Source organism: Bos mutus, chromosome 10 (assembly GCF_027580195.1).
Source record: "Bos mutus isolate GX-2022 chromosome 10, NWIPB_WYAK_1.1, whole genome shotgun sequence".
NCBI classification, from domain to species: domain Eukaryota; kingdom Metazoa; phylum Chordata; class Mammalia; order Artiodactyla; family Bovidae; genus Bos; species Bos mutus.
In genome coordinates this window covers 98,296,976-98,316,052 of record NC_091626.1, presented here as the reverse complement: position 1 = coordinate 98,316,052, position 19,077 = coordinate 98,296,976, and the positions used below count along the sequence as shown (strand labels likewise).

The 19,077-nt window shown below is 39.7% G+C and overlaps 1 protein-coding gene across 7 annotated transcripts in view; it reads left to right on the top strand.

Annotated features, from left to right (window-relative positions):
- The window catches only part of GPATCH2L (G-patch domain containing 2 like), a 61,332-nt gene extending 42,811 nt beyond the window's left edge, over positions 1-18,521 (top strand). For 4 of the 7 annotated variants that reach the window (XM_070378464.1, XM_070378463.1, XM_070378461.1 and 1 more), the window contains 2 exons: positions 6,773-6,867; positions 13,119-18,521. In XM_070378464.1, the coding sequence (XP_070234565.1) occupies positions 6,773-6,867; positions 13,119-13,279 (256 nt within the window). In that variant the 3' untranslated portion in view covers positions 13,280-18,521. Of the gene's footprint in view, positions 1-6,772; positions 6,868-8,715; positions 10,552-13,118 lie in introns of those variants that run through there. The other 3 variants (XR_011465761.1, XR_011465762.1, XR_011465760.1) reach the window with 2 other exon arrangements.
- Positions 18,522-19,077: the final 556 nt, after the last annotated feature.

Genomic DNA, 19,077 nt, shown 5'->3' with positions numbered 1-19,077 from the left:
GGAAGTTGCCAGATTGGGGACCTCTGGATAGGAAAATTTGCCTATTCAACAGTAGTCTTGTTGCCTTGCTAACTAGATTCTCTTAGATTTGAGTGAGGTTTCATTTTTAAGGCTGTTAAGCCATGAGACTTGATTCCCCAGCTAGGACTACCAATTAGGAGTTCATCTGATATAATTTTATTGGAGTCTTTTGTATATGCTTTGTACTCTGGCTGTGTTTTTTAAAGTTGTATTAAAATATCATAACATAAAATTTGCCGTTTAGGGAATACCTGGTGGTGCAGTGGTTAGGACTCAGTGCTTCCACTGCCATAGCCCAGAGTTTGGTCCCTGGTCAGGGGACTAAGATCCTGCAAACTGTGCGGCATGGCTAAAAAAAATTACTGTTTGAATCCCCCGTAAGTGTACAATTGAGAAGTTTTTTTTTAAACTTTTATTCATTCATATCTGTTTTAGTCAACAGATACTTAGTGGGGGTCAGCTGTGTGCCTTGTGCTGAAGTTGGTAGGTCACTGGAAAATTATGAAATAAATGTAAACAGCGTCCCTGTTCCCAAGGATGTTAGCCTCTTTAGAGAAACCAGATACATATACACCAGTTAAATAATGATTCATGGCTGATGAGGCCTAGAGTGTTCAAGGAAAGCTGTGTGCAGATGTGAGACTGACTCAGCTTGGTCCTTTAATCAGGGATAGGATCTGTCTAGGTTGAGAGGAAGGTGGAAGCAGGGAAATGAAATAGCATACCAGCCTCCTAGCCATGGCAATCAGAGAAGAAAAAGTAATAAAAGGAATCCAAATTGGAAATGACATACACTATACATAGAAAATTCTAAAGAGGCTACCAGGAAACTAGTAGAGCTCATCAGGGAATTCAGTAAAGTTGCAGGATACAAAATTAATACATAGAAATCTCTTGAATTTCTATATACTAACAACAGAAGACTAGAAAGAGAAATTAAGGAAACAATCCCATTTACCATCACATCAAAAAGAAAATACTTCTGAATAAACCTACCTAAGGAGACAAAAGACCTGTACTCTGAAAACTATAAGATACTGATGAAAGAAATCAAAGATGACACACAACAAATGGAAAGATATGCATGTTCTTAAGAAGCAATGTTGTCAAAACACTGTATACCCAAAGCAGTCTATAGATTCAGTGCAATCCCTATCAAATTACCAATGGCATTTTTGCAGAACTAGAACAAAAAATTTTAGTTTGTATGGAATTACAGAAGACCCCCAAGTAGCCAAAGCAATCCTGAAAAAGATAAAGAGTGCTGAAGGAATTGGGTTCCTTGACTTCAGACTATACTACAAAACTACACTCATCAAAACGGTATTGGTACTGGCACAAAAACAGAAATACAGATCAGTGGAACAGGATAAAAAGCCCAGAAACAAATCCACATCTGTGATCAACCTGTGATAAAAGGAGGCAGGAATATACGATGGAGAAAAGACAGTCTCTTCCATAAGTTGTGTGGGGAAAGCTAGGCAACTACGTGTACAGTTAGAACATCCTCCAACACCATACACAAAAATAAACTCAGAATGGATTATAAACCTAAATGTAAGATATTGATGCTCTAAAACTCTGAGGAAAACATAGAAAACTCTGGCTTAAATCACAGCAATATATTTTTGGGTCCACCTCCTTGAGTAATGAAAATAAAACCAAAAATAAACAAGTGGAACTTAATTCAACTTAAAAGCTTTTGCATACCATAGAGAACCATAAACAAAATGAAAGGACAGCCCATAGAACAGGAGAAAATATTTGCAAGTGAAGTGACCAACAAGCAATTAATCTCCAAAATATACAAACAGCTTATGCAGCTCAATATCAAAAAAATAAACAACCCAGTCAAAAAATCAGCAGAAGATCTAAATAAATATTTCTCTGAAGAAGACATACAGATGGCCAAAAAGCATATGAAAAGATGCTCAACATCACTAATAATTAGAGAAATGCAAATCGAAAGTACAGTGAAATACCACCTCACACCAGTCAGAATGCCCATCATTAGAAAGTCTACAGATAACAGATGCTGGAGAGGGCATGCAGAAAAGGGAAACTTCTTAACACTGTTGGTGGGAATGTAACTTATTGCAGCCACTGAAAAAGAGTATGGAGGTTTCTCAGAAAACTAAAAATAGAATTACCATATGGTCCAGCAATCCCATTCCTGGGCAGAAAACCATAATTTGAAAAGATATGCACCCCAGTGTTCAGCACTGTTTGCAGCACTATTTACAATAGCCAAGACATGGAGGCAACCTCAATGTATATCAGTAGAGGAATGGATAAAGAAGGTGTGTGTGTACTGCGCCACAAAGCAGTACACACACACACACACACACACACAATGAGTATTACTGAGCCGTAAAAAATGAAATAATGCCATTTGTAGCAGGCATTATTTCATAATTTCATAATTTCATAATCTCTAGATAGGCCTAGAGATTATCATACTGAGTCAAGTCAGAGAAAGACAAATATATGATACCACTTATATATGGACTCTAAAGTACGATGGAAATGAACTATTCTTATACAACAGAAACAGACTCACAGACATAGAAAACAAACTTACGGTTACCAAAGGGGAAAGGTTGGGGGGAGGGATAAATTAAGAGTTAGGGATTAACATATAAACACTGCTGTATATAAAATAATCAACAAGGATCTACTGTATAGCACAGAGAATTCAATATTCTATAATAAGCCATATGGAAAAAATCTGAAAAAGAATGCATACATGTATATGTATAACTGAATCACTTTGCTGTACACCTGAAATTAACACAGTATTGTAAATCAACTATTTCTTGTTCAGTGACTCAGTCGTGTCCAACTTTTTGCAACCCCATGGACTGCAGCACACCAGGCTACCCTGTCCTTCACCATCGCCCGGAGCTTGCTCAAACTCACATCCATTGAGTCGGTGATGCTATCCCATCTCATCCTCTGTCATCCCCTTCTCCTCCTGCCTTCAGTCTTTCCCATCATCAGGGTCTTTTCAAATGAGTCTGCTCTTTGCATCAGGTGGCCAAATTATTGGAACTTCAGCATCAGTCCTTCCAATGAATATTCAGGGTTGATTTCCTTTAGGATTGACTGGTTTGATATCCTTGCAGTCCAAGGGACTCTGAGTCTTCTCCAACACCTCAGCTCAAAAGCATCAATTCTTGGGCGCTCAGCCTTCTTTGTGGTCTAACTCTCACATCCATACATGACTACTGGAAAAACCATAGCTTTGGCTGTATGGACCTTTATTGGCTAAGTGTAGTGCCTTTGCTTTTTAATACAGTGTCTAGGTTTGTCATTGCTTTTCTTCCAGGAAGCAAGTGTCTTTTTATTTCATGGCTGCAGTCACCATCTGCAGTGATCTTGCAGCCCCAGAAAATGAAGTCTGTCACTGTTTCCATTATTCCCCCATCTATTTGCCATGAAGTGATGGGACCGGATGCCGTGATCTTCGTTTTTTGAGTGTTGAGTTTTAAGCTTTTTCACACTCCTCTTTCACCCTCATCAAGAGGCTCCTTAGTTCTTCTCTGTCTGCTATAAGGGTGGTGTCATATGCATATCTGAGGTTATTTATATTTCTCCTGGCAGTCTTGGTTCCAGCTTGTGCTTCATCCAGCCAACCATTTTGCATGATGTACTCTGCATCGAAGTTAAATAAGCAGGGTGACAATATACAGCCTTGACGTACTCCTTTTCCCAATTTGGAACCAGTCTGTTGTTCCATATCCAGTTCCAACTGTTGCTTCTTGACCTGCATACAGGTTTCTCAAGAGGCAGGTAGGGTGGTCTGGTATTCCCATCTCTTTAAGAATTTTCCACAGTTTGTTATGATCCACAAAGTCAAAGGCTTTAGCGTAGTCAGTGAAGCAGATGTTTTTCTGGAATTCTCTTGCTTTTTCTATGATCCAGCAGATGTCAGCAGTTTGATCTCTGGTTCCACTGCCTTTTCTAAAACTAGGTTGACCATCTCAAAGTTCTTAGTTCACAGACTGTTGAAGCCTGGCTTGGAGAATTTGAGCATTACCTTGCTAGCATGTGAAAAGAGTGCAATTGTTTGGTAGCTTGAACATTCTTTGGCATTGCCGTTCTTTGGGATTGGAATGAAAACTGACCTTTTGCAGACCTGTGGCCACTGCTGAGTTTTCCAGATTTGCTGGCCTATTGAGTGCAACACTTTCACAGCGTCATCTTTTAGGATTTGAAATAGCTCAAGCTGGAATCCCATCACCTCCACTAGCTTTGTTCATCATGATGCTTCCTAAGGCCCACTTGACTTCACACTCCAGAATGTCTGGCTCTAGGTGAGTGATCACACCGTCATGGTTATCTGGTTCATTAATATCTTTTTTTTAATAGTCCTTCTATGTATTATTGCTACCTCTTTTTAATATTTTCTGCTTCTGTTAGATCCATTCCATTTCAGTTCTTTATTGTGCCCATCTTTGCATGAAATGTTCCCTTAGTATGTCTAATTTTCTTGAAAAGATCTCTAGTCTTTCCCATTCTATTGTTTTCCTCTATCTCTTTGCATTGATCACTTAGGAAGGCTTTCTTATCTCTCCTTGCTGTTCTTTGGAACTCTGCATTTAGATGGGTATATCTTTCCTTTTCTCCTTTGCCTTTTGCTTCTCTCCTTTTCTCAGCTATTTGTAAGCCCTCCTCAGACAGCCATTTTGCCTGTTTGTGTTTCTTGTTCTTGGGGATGGTTTTGATCACCGCCTCCTGTACAATGTCATTTACCTCTGTTCATAGTTCTTCAGGCACTCTGTCTATCAGATCTACTCCTTTGAATCTATTTGTCACTTCTACTGTATAATCGTAAGGGATTTGATTTAGGTCGTACCTTAATGGCTTAGTGGTTTTCCCTTCTTTCTTCAATTTAAGTCTGAATTTTGCAATAAGGAGTTCATGATCTTAGCCACAGTCAGCTCCCAGTCTTGATTTTGCTGACTGTATAGAGCTTCTCCATCTTTGGCTGCAAAGAATATATTCAGTCTGATTTCAGTATTGACCATCTGGTGATGTCCATGTGTAGAGTCATCTCTTGTATTGTTGTAAGAGGATGTTTGCTATAACCAGGGCATAATCTTGGCAAAACGGTTAGCCTTTGCCCTGCTTTATTTTGTACTCCAAAACCAAACTTGCTTGATACTCCAGGTATCTCTTGACTTCCTAATTTTGCATGATGAAAAAGGACATCTTTGGTGTTAGTTCTAGAAAGTCTTGTAGGTCTTCACAGAACTGTTCAACTTCAGCTTCTTTGGCATTAGTGGTCGGGGCATAAACTTGAATTACTGTGATATTGAATGGTTTGCCTTGGAAACAAATAGAGATCATTCTGTCCTTTTTGAGATTACATCCAAGTATTGTAGTTCGGGCTCTTTTGTTGACTATGAGAGCTACTCTATTTTTTCTAAGGGATTCTTGCCCACGTAGTGGATATAATGGTCATTTGAATTAAATTTGCCCGTTCTGGTCCATTTTAGTTCAGATTCCTAAAATGTCAATGTTCTCTCTTGCCATCTCCTGTTTGACTACTTCCAATTTACCTTGATGCATGGACCTGACATTCCAGCTTCCTATGCAGTATTGCTCTTCACAGCATTGGACTTTACTTTCACCACCATGCATATCCACAGTTGGGCATTGTTTTTGCTTTGGCTCAGCCTCTTCATTCCTTCTGGAGCTATCTCTCTGCTCTTCTCTAGCAGCATATTGAGCATCTATTGACCTGGGGAGTTCATCTTTCAGTGTCATCTTTTTGCCTTTGCATACTGTTCATGGGGTTCTCAAGGCAAGAATGCTGAAGTGGTTGCTATTCCCTTCTCCAGTGGGCCACGTTTTGTCAGACCTCTCCACCATGACCCGTCTGTCTTGGGTGGCCCTACACAGCATGGCTCATAGTTTCATTGAGTTAGACAAGGTTGTGATCCATATGATCAGTTTGATTAGTTTTCTGTGATTGTGATTTTCATTCTGTATGCCCTCTGATGGATGAGGATAAGAGGCTTGTAGACACTTCCTGGTGGGAGGGACTGGCTGTGAGTAAAACTGGGTCTTGCTCTGGTGGGCGCCATCTTGACAGATATTAAATCAACTATACTCCAATATAAAATAAAAATTATATAAAATAACCTGCCAAAAATTTCAGTGTTAAGTCCACTGCCTTTCAGAGAATCTTTTGCTTTTCTAGCTTTGAAGTTCTTACTGTTTTCTTTTTTAAACAAGCTGAATATTTATTTCAGGGAACCTATTATTAGCACATAAATTATTATTTTTAAAAATCACAGAAACTAATTTTGTGATACAGTCACTATTAGAAATCCAGATTTATACTGATAGAAGGGTTAAACCTGCTATTGAAATTCTATGCAAATATCTGTGTTCATGCAGCATTAAACTTTTCAATATATTACCACTTGGGAGTAAGTATTTCATTAACAAGTTTAGAACAATTGTGGTTTTTATGAAAAATAATTGTACAAAACCAGCATGTAATGAAGCACATATTTATTGAAATTAATCTTGAATGTCTGTTCTGAATTCAGGTAATAAGTTTAAAATGGGTATATATTGTGTGTAAAGAATAAGTTAGGATTAATTCTGAATCTTGTACTGACACTTGATGGCAAAGGGTGGTGCCCATTTTGTTAGTGTATGTGTGTAGTGGGTGAGGGGTTTCATCTGGGCTGAACATAATGTCTTAAGCAGTATTTTTTCTTCCTCGTATCTGCAGACAGGCAAACATACACCTGGGGCCCCCATGTTCACGTGACATCAAGAGGAAACGGAAACCTGTGGCCACGGCATCGCTGTCCAGCCCAAATGCCGGTAATTAGATATGTAGTTATCCTTCATTGACCACCTGCTGTGTGTCAGGCACTAAATTATATGTTCTGTACACCTTCTCATGTCACCTTTATGAGAAAGTAGGTCATTTTATTCCCATTTTCTATGGGAAAACTGAGAATGTGAAAAGTAATTTGCTTGAAGTCTCTCTGACCCTAAAGTCTGTTCTTTTTCACTGTCTTCTGCTTTCTTGAGTTTGAATGCCTGTGTTTCACCGTCGGCAATCTGGAGTCATCTGCACTTCTGCTGCAGCACAGACAGGAAGTTAGATGTGTGGTAATGAAAACCCTGGCAGGGTGGCAGCTTAATCAGTAGTAAAGGAGCCGCACGGGTTTTTTACTTTCATGTTTGTGTACAGTACAATACGTATCACTGTTCTAATGTCTAGTAGAGTGCTCGTATTTTTCTAGTCATGAAATTCCTAATTAAGTTTTCAAGTTAAAACTTAAAAGTTTTCTGGGCAAAACTAGTTATAGAAACCAAAATAGTAGTTACGGTCAGTGTAGGGTAGGGACCAGAGGATGACATAAAAAAATTTTTTGCAATGCTGGAAATGCTTTATACCATGAACTTGGTGGGGATTACATGAGTATATGCACATATAAAGATTCATTGATTTAGGTGCTCTGTATGTATGTTATCCTTAGATGAAAAAAGGGAGATGATTATATATTTATATCATCATTTATATCATCAAGAATATTGGGTGTCTGTAGATATTTTTCTTTGGAGTTAAGATAATTAAATGTAATTAGTAATCATTGGAAATACTTTATACATTGTAATACATTTTAGGATAAATTACTCTGGTTAAAAAGAGCGTATCTGCTTATAGGACCTATCAGAAGTACTTATGGTTATTTTCTTGCTGGTGGTGAATTCACTCTGAGGGAATTGAGTATATCATAAATTATTTTATTCTCTTCAGAAAATAGATATTGGGTTGGCCAAAAAGTTCATTCCAATTTTTCCATTATCGCTTAAGGGAAAACCCGAGCGAACTTTTTGTCCAGCCCAATAATATATAGATCAGAGCACTTGATACCTGAGTAAAAGAGTAGACCTCAGACAGATAGAAACTGCTCTCTCTCTAACTTAGTAAGTTTCAGCATACTCTGAAACTGACCTGTGTGAGCTTCTGTTTGGATGGCTACTTGATAGTGGTTCATACTGAATAGTCTCAATCACAGTTCTGATGGTTGTAGGAAGATTTTTTTTTAAGCGAGTTTTCACATGGCCATGCCATGAACTGAACATTTTGTCTGAATTATTTCACTTAATCTTTGCAACAACTTAATAAGGGAGATGCTGTTTTTTATTCCCAATTTACACACGGGAAAATTGAGGCTTAGAGAGGTTAAAATAGTCACTGAGGTTACATGGTTCATAAATTGTAGACCAAGATTCAGTCCAGTTTCCCTATGACTCTCAAGCTGCCCTCTTAAACACTGCAGGCGTTTGGTCTTATATATGACAGGATTGCTTCCAAACCATGACTCCACGTCAAAACCCAGGTCTTCATCCAGTCTGTGGAATTAGTAGAGACAGTGAAATGTAGTCTCCCCTCTTTTTTGTTCTTTTTTTTGTTGTTGCTCTTTTTTTCCCCCTTAATGTCTAGCTTATGTTTTTAACTTTTAATTGCTGATAAGAGCAGAACTGCTGAGAAGAGTTCACAATCCGTACTCCATATTCAAATCAGGAAAGTACTGGGAGGTGTTAAGAAGACTTGAGCCTTAAACATTTCCCCTGCTAAGCCCAGCTCCTCTCACTTGTTGACTAAGGCCTGCTTCACTGAATATTTTCTTTTTTTTTTCCTATCCACAACCTGAGTGCCCCATGGAGGTGAAGGACATAGCCCAAGCCCGCGCCATCAGTCAGTAGAACAAATGGGCTTGCTCTGCCTAACATCGGGCCATCTCGGATTCCACCTCTTTTATAGAAATGAGTGATGAAGAGAGGTGCGTTCCGCTTTGCCGCTGTATTAATACACATCAGGGGCCAGCTCCTGGCACTAAATCACGCTCCTGCATACATCTGTTATCGGACTCTTCACCAGTGTGATGAACAAGACTGCAGATAGAGGCTTCCTTGTGTCATTCTTTATAGGATTTTCCTAAAAGAATAAATAGCTCAGATCTCTGCCAACACTCTCCCCTGTCACCGTGATGAATTCAGCTTCTTTCTTAAACATGCAGCCACAAATCTTTTCCCTTTCCCCCTCCCCCATTAGTGGAAAGTTTTGAGTTGAAATTGACTGGATTTAAAGATATTAATAAGACTAGAAAGGTGAAGAACAAAAAGGAAAAACGTGCCTTCCTGTCTTTTTGTATTAATACTAACAAAGACCAGGGAGAAGGACCTTGTCATGGGGTCGTTGGTTAGATCCATCTCCACTCCCCTTCCCTCTGTGGCTTTAAAACATGCTTGTGCTTAGTGCACAGGGATCCACCCTGGATCCTAGTGAGTAAGAGTATTAACCTGCTTTTAAGGTTGATACACCAGAACAGGGACTTCTAGTACTGTCTGCCCCATGCTGAAGTGAACCAGCTATTGTGTATGTTCTTAAAGAATGCAACTGGAAAAGAAAAAAGGGTTATTTTCTTGAAAATTTGAGAGACTAAGTAGTTATAAGAAGCATAAGGAACTTAGATGGAAACAAGACTTCTTTTTCTTGTGATGATTTTCTTTGTTAGAGTGGCAAATCAGAGCTTTGGGTGTGCAAATTCCTTTTTTTTTTTTTTTTCCCAAAAAGTAAACATATAGCTTTAGGTAAAGGAGAATTGGGATGACAAGATGTTCTGTTGAGAGTCCTGACTTATTTTTTTGTGGGGGTGAGGGGAGGGGTGGGATCTTAATTTCCCAACTGTGCTCCCTGCAGTGGAAGTGCAGAGTCCTAACCACTGGACTGCCAGGGAAGTCCCTAAAGCCCTGACTACATTGGCCCTTCCAAGAGCCTTTTTTTGACCTTCTTGGGATAGGATATGTGTCCTTGAAAGGGTACCCAACAGTTAACCTGTTAATTAGTTGTCTAAGATTTCAGATACCAGGCCAGCCATGCCAGCAGTGCATTCACCAGGGCAGGAAGTTTCACCTGTCTTACTCACTGCTGTACCCCCAGCATCTAAAAAACAGCACTCCACACATAGAACAATCTCATTAGATATTTAATGTATGAATTAAGTGAATAGAATCTTTAAAACAGAGTTATTCTCAATATTATTCTAACCCTGGGATTGGATTCAGTACTTCCATTTTAGATTGGCCCTTGTCTCAGGAGTCATGGGGCAGATTCTTATTGCCTACTATGCCTTTTAATTAGGTTTAAATATTTTTTAAAGTTAAAAATGTTTTTGAAGATAAATATTGAATGTCCGCAAAAGAACGTTTATAGAATATATACGTGGTGTAAAGAAAAACAATACAACAAGTATCCATGTACCCACCATCTACTTTACAAAAAAGAGCATCAGGACTTCTCTGGTGGTGCAGTGGCTGAGACTCCACCTGGATTCAGTCCTTGGTCAGGGAACCAGATCTTTTATGCCACAACTGCAAGAGTTCGCATGCTGCAACTAAGATCTCACATGCTGCAACTAAGATACTGCATGCTGCAGCAAAGACCCAAGATCCCAAGTACCATAACCAAGACCTGGCGCAGTCAAGTAAGTAAGTATTCAAACAGGAAGATTCCCTTAGGAAAAAAAAGAATGTCTTTTTAAAAAATTTTCTTCCCACTCTATGAAGGAGAGTGGGAATATATTTTCCTAATATATATTTTTGGTTAATTATTTGTCATTCTTGGTTGTTTTCAAATAGTTTTGACAACAGATACATGTATCTCTAAGCAGTATATTGTCTAGTTTTACATGTTTTTGAAGCTTCTGTAAGTGGAATGTCATATTATATGTTACAAGTTTCACCTAGTTCTTGATTCCATTCACATTTTATCCTACCAGAATCCATTCATTATTGCCATATGTATAGTATTCCATTTCTGAGCATGATGAATATATTACAGTTAGTCATTCTTGATAAACATTTCAATCATATTCTTATGATAATCGTAATCAGATTCTTATTCTCATGCTGGTTTGTGCTACTGGGGAAAGTATTGCACCATTCTGTGGGCGAACATACGCAAAAGTTTTTCTTGGCCATTTCTCAGTTCTTATGATGGCTGTATCAAAACAAGCAAACAGAGACAAAAAACAGCATGCGTTGTTTGAAGAATGTGGAGGAATTGGAAAGCTTGTGTATTGCTGGTGGGAATATAAATAGTGCAGCCACTGTAAAGATCTCGTGGTTCCTCAAAAGTTTAGACATAAAACTACCCTGTGATCCAGCAGTTCTGTTTCTGGATATACATCACCCAAAAGAATTGAAAGCAAGGATTTAAATAGGTATTTGTACACCTGTGTTCATAGCAACATTGTTCATAGCAACGTTACTCACAGCAGTCCAAAAGTAGAAGCAACCCAAATGTTCATCCCCGGATGAGTGGACAACCAAGATGTGATCTATACATTCAACAAGTTATTATTCAACCTGAAAACTTTCATTATCAGAATGAAATTATGACACACATTATAATATGAATGAAGGCAGTGTGTTAAGGAAAATAAGCCAGACACAAAAGGATGAATACGATTTGATTCTGCTTATAAGGGGTACCTAAAACAAATCAAATTCTTAGAAAATAAAACAAATGGTGGTTGCCAAGGGCTGGGGGAGGAGGAGAATGGGGAGTTATTGTTCAATGAGTAGAGAATTTCCATTTGGGATGAAGAAAAAGTTCTGGACATGGGTGGTGGTGATGGTTGTGCAACAGTGTGGATGTACTGAATGCTACTGGGGAGTATGCTTAGAAATTATTAGAATGGTATATTTTGTGTGTATTTTGCCATAATAAAAAAATATATATGTAGCCAACACAAAAAGTTTTCCTCAGATAGTTTTTCCCCTGTGGTTGATGACCTTGGGGTAATGGTAGGTACAGTTTTTATGAAATTTATTTTCACTTAAATAAGAGTGAATGAGCATGCGTACTTGTGTGTGAAAAAGAGAGATTTGGGTGGTGATGTCATATGTATTTCTTGCTCCTGGGGTTGAGGTTCTGAAATGTTTGAAAACTACTGCCCTCTAAAAAACTTGTATATGTGCCATAGAGTAATAGCTTTCGATTTTTTTTCTTGGTAACTCACAGTAAGAAATTTGTTTGAATATATATTGGGTGTACCTGTAAAATCTGAAATAAACCTTTGGGTTCCCTCTGATATTTTCTGTTCTTTTTCATTAAGGGGGGAAAAAAAAGTATTTGTCATGACCTACTACATTGGTTTTGTGACCCATAATTTGAAAATTACTTTTCTAGATTATATTCCTGGGAGTAGAATTATTGTGACAGGATAAAAATGAAAATTTTTAATATTTTGCTTTATTTTAGTGTATATTTGTTTTCAGTAGAGTAATGGTGGTTTGTACTCCTCTGCTCAGGGGGCATTTGCAAATGTGGGGGCAGTGTTGGGTTGTCACAGTGACTGGGAATGCTTTGAGCATTCAAGGACAGGGTCCGGAAGGGTAGGTGTCCTAAAAGAAATAGGACAGCCCTGCACAAGCAGTGTCATCCTGTCCAGAATGTCTTAATGTCCGTGCTGAAAACAGGGCCCGGCTGTGTAATTTTTCTACCATTTGCCTTACTGTTCAGTGTTCATTGGTGACTCTGTCATATTGGAGGCATGGAACATTATAAAAAGAGCAGAGGGCTTGGAGTCTAGTATATGAGTTTGAGTCTTGCTGCTTAAACAGCCGTGTCTCTGAATGAATTATCTGCTTTCTCTATGCCTCAGTTTTCTGACCCAAAAAAGGGAAATGGCAATACCTATTTCTAAGAGTTTGCATTAAGAAATAAGATTGTAAGTATACAGTATTTATATAGTATACTTCCTGGCATATAAATGCTTCATAAGTGGTTATTAGTACATTAAGAATTTGTAGTCCTGAATTTATTCATTTGTTCAGTTAAACCTATTTCTTGATGTGGAGAAATACTTATCATACTTAAATCTTGCCTTTAGTTTTTGGTTAAAAAAAAAAAAAAAAAACCCTATGTAGCTGCTTGGTTTAATAGGACATAAAATATGAGGATTACGAAAGTTTTGTGTTGACATGCCTCTTGTTCTAATTTGTCTCTCTGACTTTTTTCCTCCTTACTTTAACCGTAACACCCTTACCAGTTCACATGGATGCAGTGGAGTCAGCTACAGCAGCGTCACAGGCCCCCAGACCTCCAGACTCGGAGTGGCTGGTCAGGACCTCTGCGGCAGAGAAAGCCACTGACTCAGCTGCAGCTACGTCTTTTAAAATGCCACAGGAAAAGAGCCCTGGATACAGCTAGAACGCAGTATTTCACCCACCAGGAGCTGACTGGATGTTGTTGAAACAAATATCAGACTTTGTATTATATTGTCTTGCATATCTTAATTGACATTCCCAGCCCTTTCACCATCAGACTGACTCCTCTTCAAACAAAGAAGTGAACTCTTTCTCTTAGAAAATCATGTTGTGCAAATCTTTTTTTTTATTATTATTATAAAGGATTGAGACAGCAGTTTTTTTAAAAAAGGCCATCCAATGCTGTATATGTTAAATTGCTGTTGTTGTCCCAACAGTTACCTACAGCTCTGTTTACAGAGCTGTTGATTTTTTGCAGATATGTCCTGTTTTTCTTGAAAAACCAGTACCTGCTTTTGCGTATTTTTTGTGTAGTGCTTTTAATACCATTTGAGGAAGTTCTAAATTTGCAGTCAGTTCCAAACACAGAGTTAAGACCTGTGTGTGGAATTAATTTGCAGGAGATAAGGCTTGCCTTTGAGCTTGGTCTTTATTCAAGCAGAGTGCCAATAAGATAAATCCAGAAAGTTCTTAACTTGAAGCCTCAGAAGAGCCACCAGCAGCACGGGCCTTGGGAACTTACTCTGTTTTTCTAGATGGCCTGTTGGCATCGCCAGCAGCTGCACTGTATGTTGCCTCATCTCCAAAGTCTGTGTTCTACCCAAAGAGGACCTCTATACATATACATACAGATGGGTGTAATGAAGAAGGTCCTTTAGGTGTACAGCGAATTTAAAATAGTCGGTGGATTGTGTCTAAATACTTCATGTCATGGTGTAAGCCTTTATGTACTAAACGAGACTTTTACTGTTAGTATTATAGGTCAATAACCTGTAGCAGAAATTCATACTCTATTATAATAATGGCTTCTTGGGGCCATACATTGGGGAGGAAAAATGTCTTTTCAACATGACTTTATACTTGGCGTGTTTATGACGGCTTAGCTGCCTGTGGAGTTATATATACAGCCATGCCTGAAGTTGGATGATCCTTTGTCAAAATGAGGAATACGTGACTGCCTACAGCTACTGGAGAAAAGCCACCCTTTCTAAAAAAGTATCATCAAGAGTGTCTGTCATCCTGGGACCTGGTTGGCAGAAGGGCTCTTTTTCGGTACAAATTGAGTGCTTTTATTCTGCAGTACGCAGGAGCCGTTCTCAAGTGCCCACTGCTCTGGTGGCGCTCTGGAGCAGCGCGCACTCCGGCACCTGGCGGGACAGAGCCTCCTCTCCCGGAAGCGCCATTGTGCCTCTTCTCACACAGAACGTAAGGGTGGGCCGCGCTCTCGTAGTCCTTTGAAAACTGTCCTCCTCACCAGTGGTAGCTACAGAATGGCCATATCAGTGTGGTGGGTGTGAATCTGGTGGGAAAGGGGGACCGGAAGCTGTTTACGCAGCACTTTATCGAAGACTGAGAACCTGGCCGTTGTCCGTAACAAGGGATCCTGCGGAGCGAGGGGCAGGTGGAGATTGGAGTGAGGAGTAGTGCTCAAGCCAGCCCAGCTTCCCTGGGAGCCGCCCAGGTGCCCTTGTGGTGGCGCGTGTACTTCCTTGCCATTAGGCTGCACCCATCAGTATAGGGAACAATGTCTGTTGACTATAAAGTGGTTCTACTCTGTTGTTTCAGTGATGAAGGTAGCTTTTTGTTGTCATATGTGCATTCTTACTTAGTCCCAGTAGTGTCCTGAGGCACACATCTCTAATGGAATTTGTTGGATTTCGGGGAGAAATCCACGAACATAATACTTGTATTTTCTTTGCAGTAAGCTCCATGGCTCATGCAGAGATCAGTCTTGCGATAATGGCCTATTGAGACCTCTGTAGTTTGGGTAGCATCTTTGTCTTCATGACACATAACCTAATAATTCTCCTTTTTACCTATGATTAAAAGTAATTTATATGAACAGCTTTACTTACATTTTAAATATTTCTGTGACGAAAAGGTAGGTGATTACTACTTTTACATTTTATAGGGTTAAGAATAGTCACAGAACTTCGTGACTTGCCCCAAATCACATAATCAAGCCAAGACTAAAATCCCAGACTTTCAGACTTTCTTAGTCCTGGGTTATAATCTTTTGTTTTTCATTAATAGAACTGAGTCACTCTGAGACTCATATTTTTGAAACAGTATGCCAGACAAGCTGTATATCCTCTTTCTTGATCAATCTTTCCTGAATATTTTGAATACTTTCAGCAGGGAGCACCCCAAAATGCCATGCTGTGCTGTGCTTAGCTGCTCAGTCATGTCCAACTCTTTGCAACCCCATGGATTGTAGCCCACCAGGCTCCTCTGTCCATGGGGATACTCCAGGCCAGAATACTGGAGTGAGTTGCCATGCCTTCTTCTAGGGGATCTTCCTAACCCAGGGATCGAACCCAGGTCTCCCACATTGTGGCTGAATTCTTTACTGTCTGAGCCACCAGGGAAGCCCATGAATACTAGACTGGGTAGCCTATCCCTTCTCCAGGGGATCTTCCCGACTTAGGAATTGAACCGGGGGTCTCTTGCATTGCAGGCAGATTCTTTACCAGCTGATCTACCAGGAAGTCCCAAAATGCCATATCTACCTTTATGTAATAAGCAGAAAAGAAAATTAATTGCCTAAGAGAATAGCCATTAAGCACACAAATACATTCCAACACAGGGTTGTAAATTGTGCTCCTTCTTTAAAGCTGCTGCATGAGCATGCTTATAGAAGACTCACTGATTTACTCTGCTTGTTTTTTGTATGAGTCCATTCCAGAGGACTAACCTTAGAATCAAGTGTATTTTGAATCTTAAGCTTTGAATTTCCTTTTTATACAACAAAGTGTGTAATGTTACAAATTAAGAAAAATCTGTTACCTTTCAACAAAAAAATAATTTCAAAATCAAGTTTTGTAATCTCTTGGAAGAAAACCAGATAATAGCTTGACTTCCTTTGAGGATAATTTTTGAGCCCACATATGTATGATCTGCTCAAAAGTAATAACTGAAGCAGAGTTCCCCAGTTCCTCCTTATTTCAGGTTTCGGATTTATCCCAGCATGCTATAGTCTGCCTGTCTAGGTCCTAGTCTTGGGTATTTTTCACAATGGACGAAAGTCAAGACATTGTCTACTTGCCTGAGCATCTTTCATAAAGGATAGTTCTGCTTACAGGTTCAAGGGAATTTAAGATTATATTTCAGATTCAGTGTTTTAAAGGGAACAACTTCATTTGCATCCGAAGTTTTGTTGCATTTTGATAACTATTCAGAAGAAATTAGTAGCTGGTTTTTGGTGCCAAATTTGGAGGAGCAGAGTATGATCTTTGTTGAGTGGTGTGTTCTTGATAAATAGGCCTTGAATTCTATAGAAATCAAGCATAATTGGAAATTTCAGGTGACATTGTTTTGCTGGGCTGTACAGACAGGCTGCAAAAAGACCTGTTTTGGCAACAAAATGACCAAAAGCTGAAATAAAGATTCTTAATCGGTGATGTTTATGGCATCCTTTGCTAAGTGCAGCTCAACACCTTGGACAGGTAATTAAACTATTTCTGAATCCCAAATGGATGAATCTGAGATATCGCTGCATTTTGGAACCAGAAGTACAGTCTAGACCACAGCACAGCAAGTTTTGATGCTCCAAGTACAGGAGCAGAGTTATCACAGAAGTCGTCTAGAGTCGAACAAATCACAGTGTTGAGCAAGGAAGCCAGGTGAGCACTGTCATGGCTGGTGTGATGGGTTCCCCACTTTGGCTTAAGGCAAAGTCTCCTGGTGATGCATGATTCGTGTCAAGTCTTTGCTTTATTTTGGCTTTTACTACATGATTCTGAGCCACAAGCTTTTGTTTCCTGGGGATCAGGCTAGGTAAAAATCTCAGTGTTAGAATCCGTATTCAGCATTCTATATTTGGTGAACCTTACCTTGAGCTGGGATGAGAGCAGAGTGACGTTCTCCGGCAGCTGTGGCTACATTCTATTTGGGGCGTAGTTTATAGACTGTATCATGGTCCGTATGATGGTGGGAGGGGTGGTGGAAGCAGATTGCTCTTACTGTCAGCTGCTTCCTTGGTTACTGCCCATTTTAGTTGTCAGTATTTCCTTATCTCCTGATCTCCCACTGTAGTCATGACAGTGAGTGGAGTGACCAACATGACAGCATTCGGGTTGGGTTTCTACCCCATTAGAAAACTGGCACAGAGTGGGAAGGTGAGGAAGCTGGTGGATTCTGCTGTTAGCACTTGGAGAAGGCAGTGGCCACCCACTCCAGTACTCTTGCCTGGAAAATCCCATGGATGGAGGAGCCTCGTGGGCTGCAGTCCATGGGGTCACAAAGAGTCAGACACGACTGAGCGACTTCACTTTCACTTTTCCCTTTCATGCATTGGAGAAGGAAATGGCAACCCACTCCAGTGTTCTTGCCTGGAGAATCCCAGGGATGGCGGAGCCTGGTGGGCTGCTGTCTGTGGGGTCGCACAGAGTCGGACACGACTGAAGTGACTCAGCAGCAGCAGCAGCTGTTAGCACTGAACACAAGTGGTCCAGTGATGCCTTCATCTACGTTGAGGTCACAAAACATGAACATCAAATGCCTACAGATAGCAACGTTGAAAAGAAACAAGGATATCAAATAATCTTGGCTGAAGAGTGTGGATTATCAAGTTTGTAAGAAGCTCAGCAAAACAAACTCGATGGCCCGAAGAAGACATTTTCCTGCCACTGCACTAGGTAAAACTGCCAAATGTGAGGAATACATTTTTTAAGCACAGTATTTGAAGAGTGGGGCAGGTCCTGAAGATGTTCACCAAGGAAAAGGATATTGGCAAGATCCAGAGTGAGAAGGTGAGGAGAAGAGAAGGAGACGCATGGGGTAAGCGGACTAGGACCCTGAGACCAACAGCACCCACACATTCTCTGCCAACCAGATCGGCTGAATCAGAAGCTGAGGGTGAGGCCCAACCCTCCAGGGGATTCCACATGATGTGTTAGAACTGCAGGCTTTGCCGTAGTTGGAAAGAAGTGTTTTAATATACTGGTATCCCCCCTAAGCTCTGAGGTGCTCTTATACTTTCCTCCATAAGTATAGAAATGTTTTGTGTATGGTTCTTTGCAGAAACTATTAAATGTCTTTATTTACCATACTTTTCCCCTCAAGGTCCTAAAAGATCTGGAAATACTGAGATAGGATGATGTGGAGAAAAATGTCATTGAGGTCGTTTTTAGATGGATGGAAAACAGCTCTTTTAAAAAGTGGATTAAAATACAACTGGATTTTTAGTCTGTGAGTGATAAGTTGTTTTTCGCCATTGACAGTAAAACATTTGTGTAAGATAGTGCCACCCATGATTTTATGATACCTGTTCATTACATCTTGGTTTCATGGGAAAATGTCATGTATTTTCCAGCATCATAATGAAGAAGCCTTTAAAGTGTGGCTCACAAAAATGAAAAAAAAGGGGGGGATCCACCTCTAATACATAGCTATTGTGTAATAAATACCTGTTGGGTTATTGGTTGTCTTTTGCTGGGAATTAATCTCAGTACTTCAGAGCATGTAAAAATCAATTTTCAGTGATCCCAGTTAATCACACTCTGTTGTCTTTGTTTTACATTTCATCTAGTGATTCCACAGGGCTTGGGGACCAGTAGGAACAGCGTGTTATATGTTTTCTTTGGCTGACTTCTAGTCAGTGTTTCCGAAGACGGTAATCTTAAAGCTTTGAAATGAAATCATGGCCATTTTTTCTTTAGATTTTATTTCTTTGAATTGGCCTTGGTCTGACTTTTATTACTAAAGCCTGTGAACCAGAGTTCTTTCTGGGAAGATGTGTAG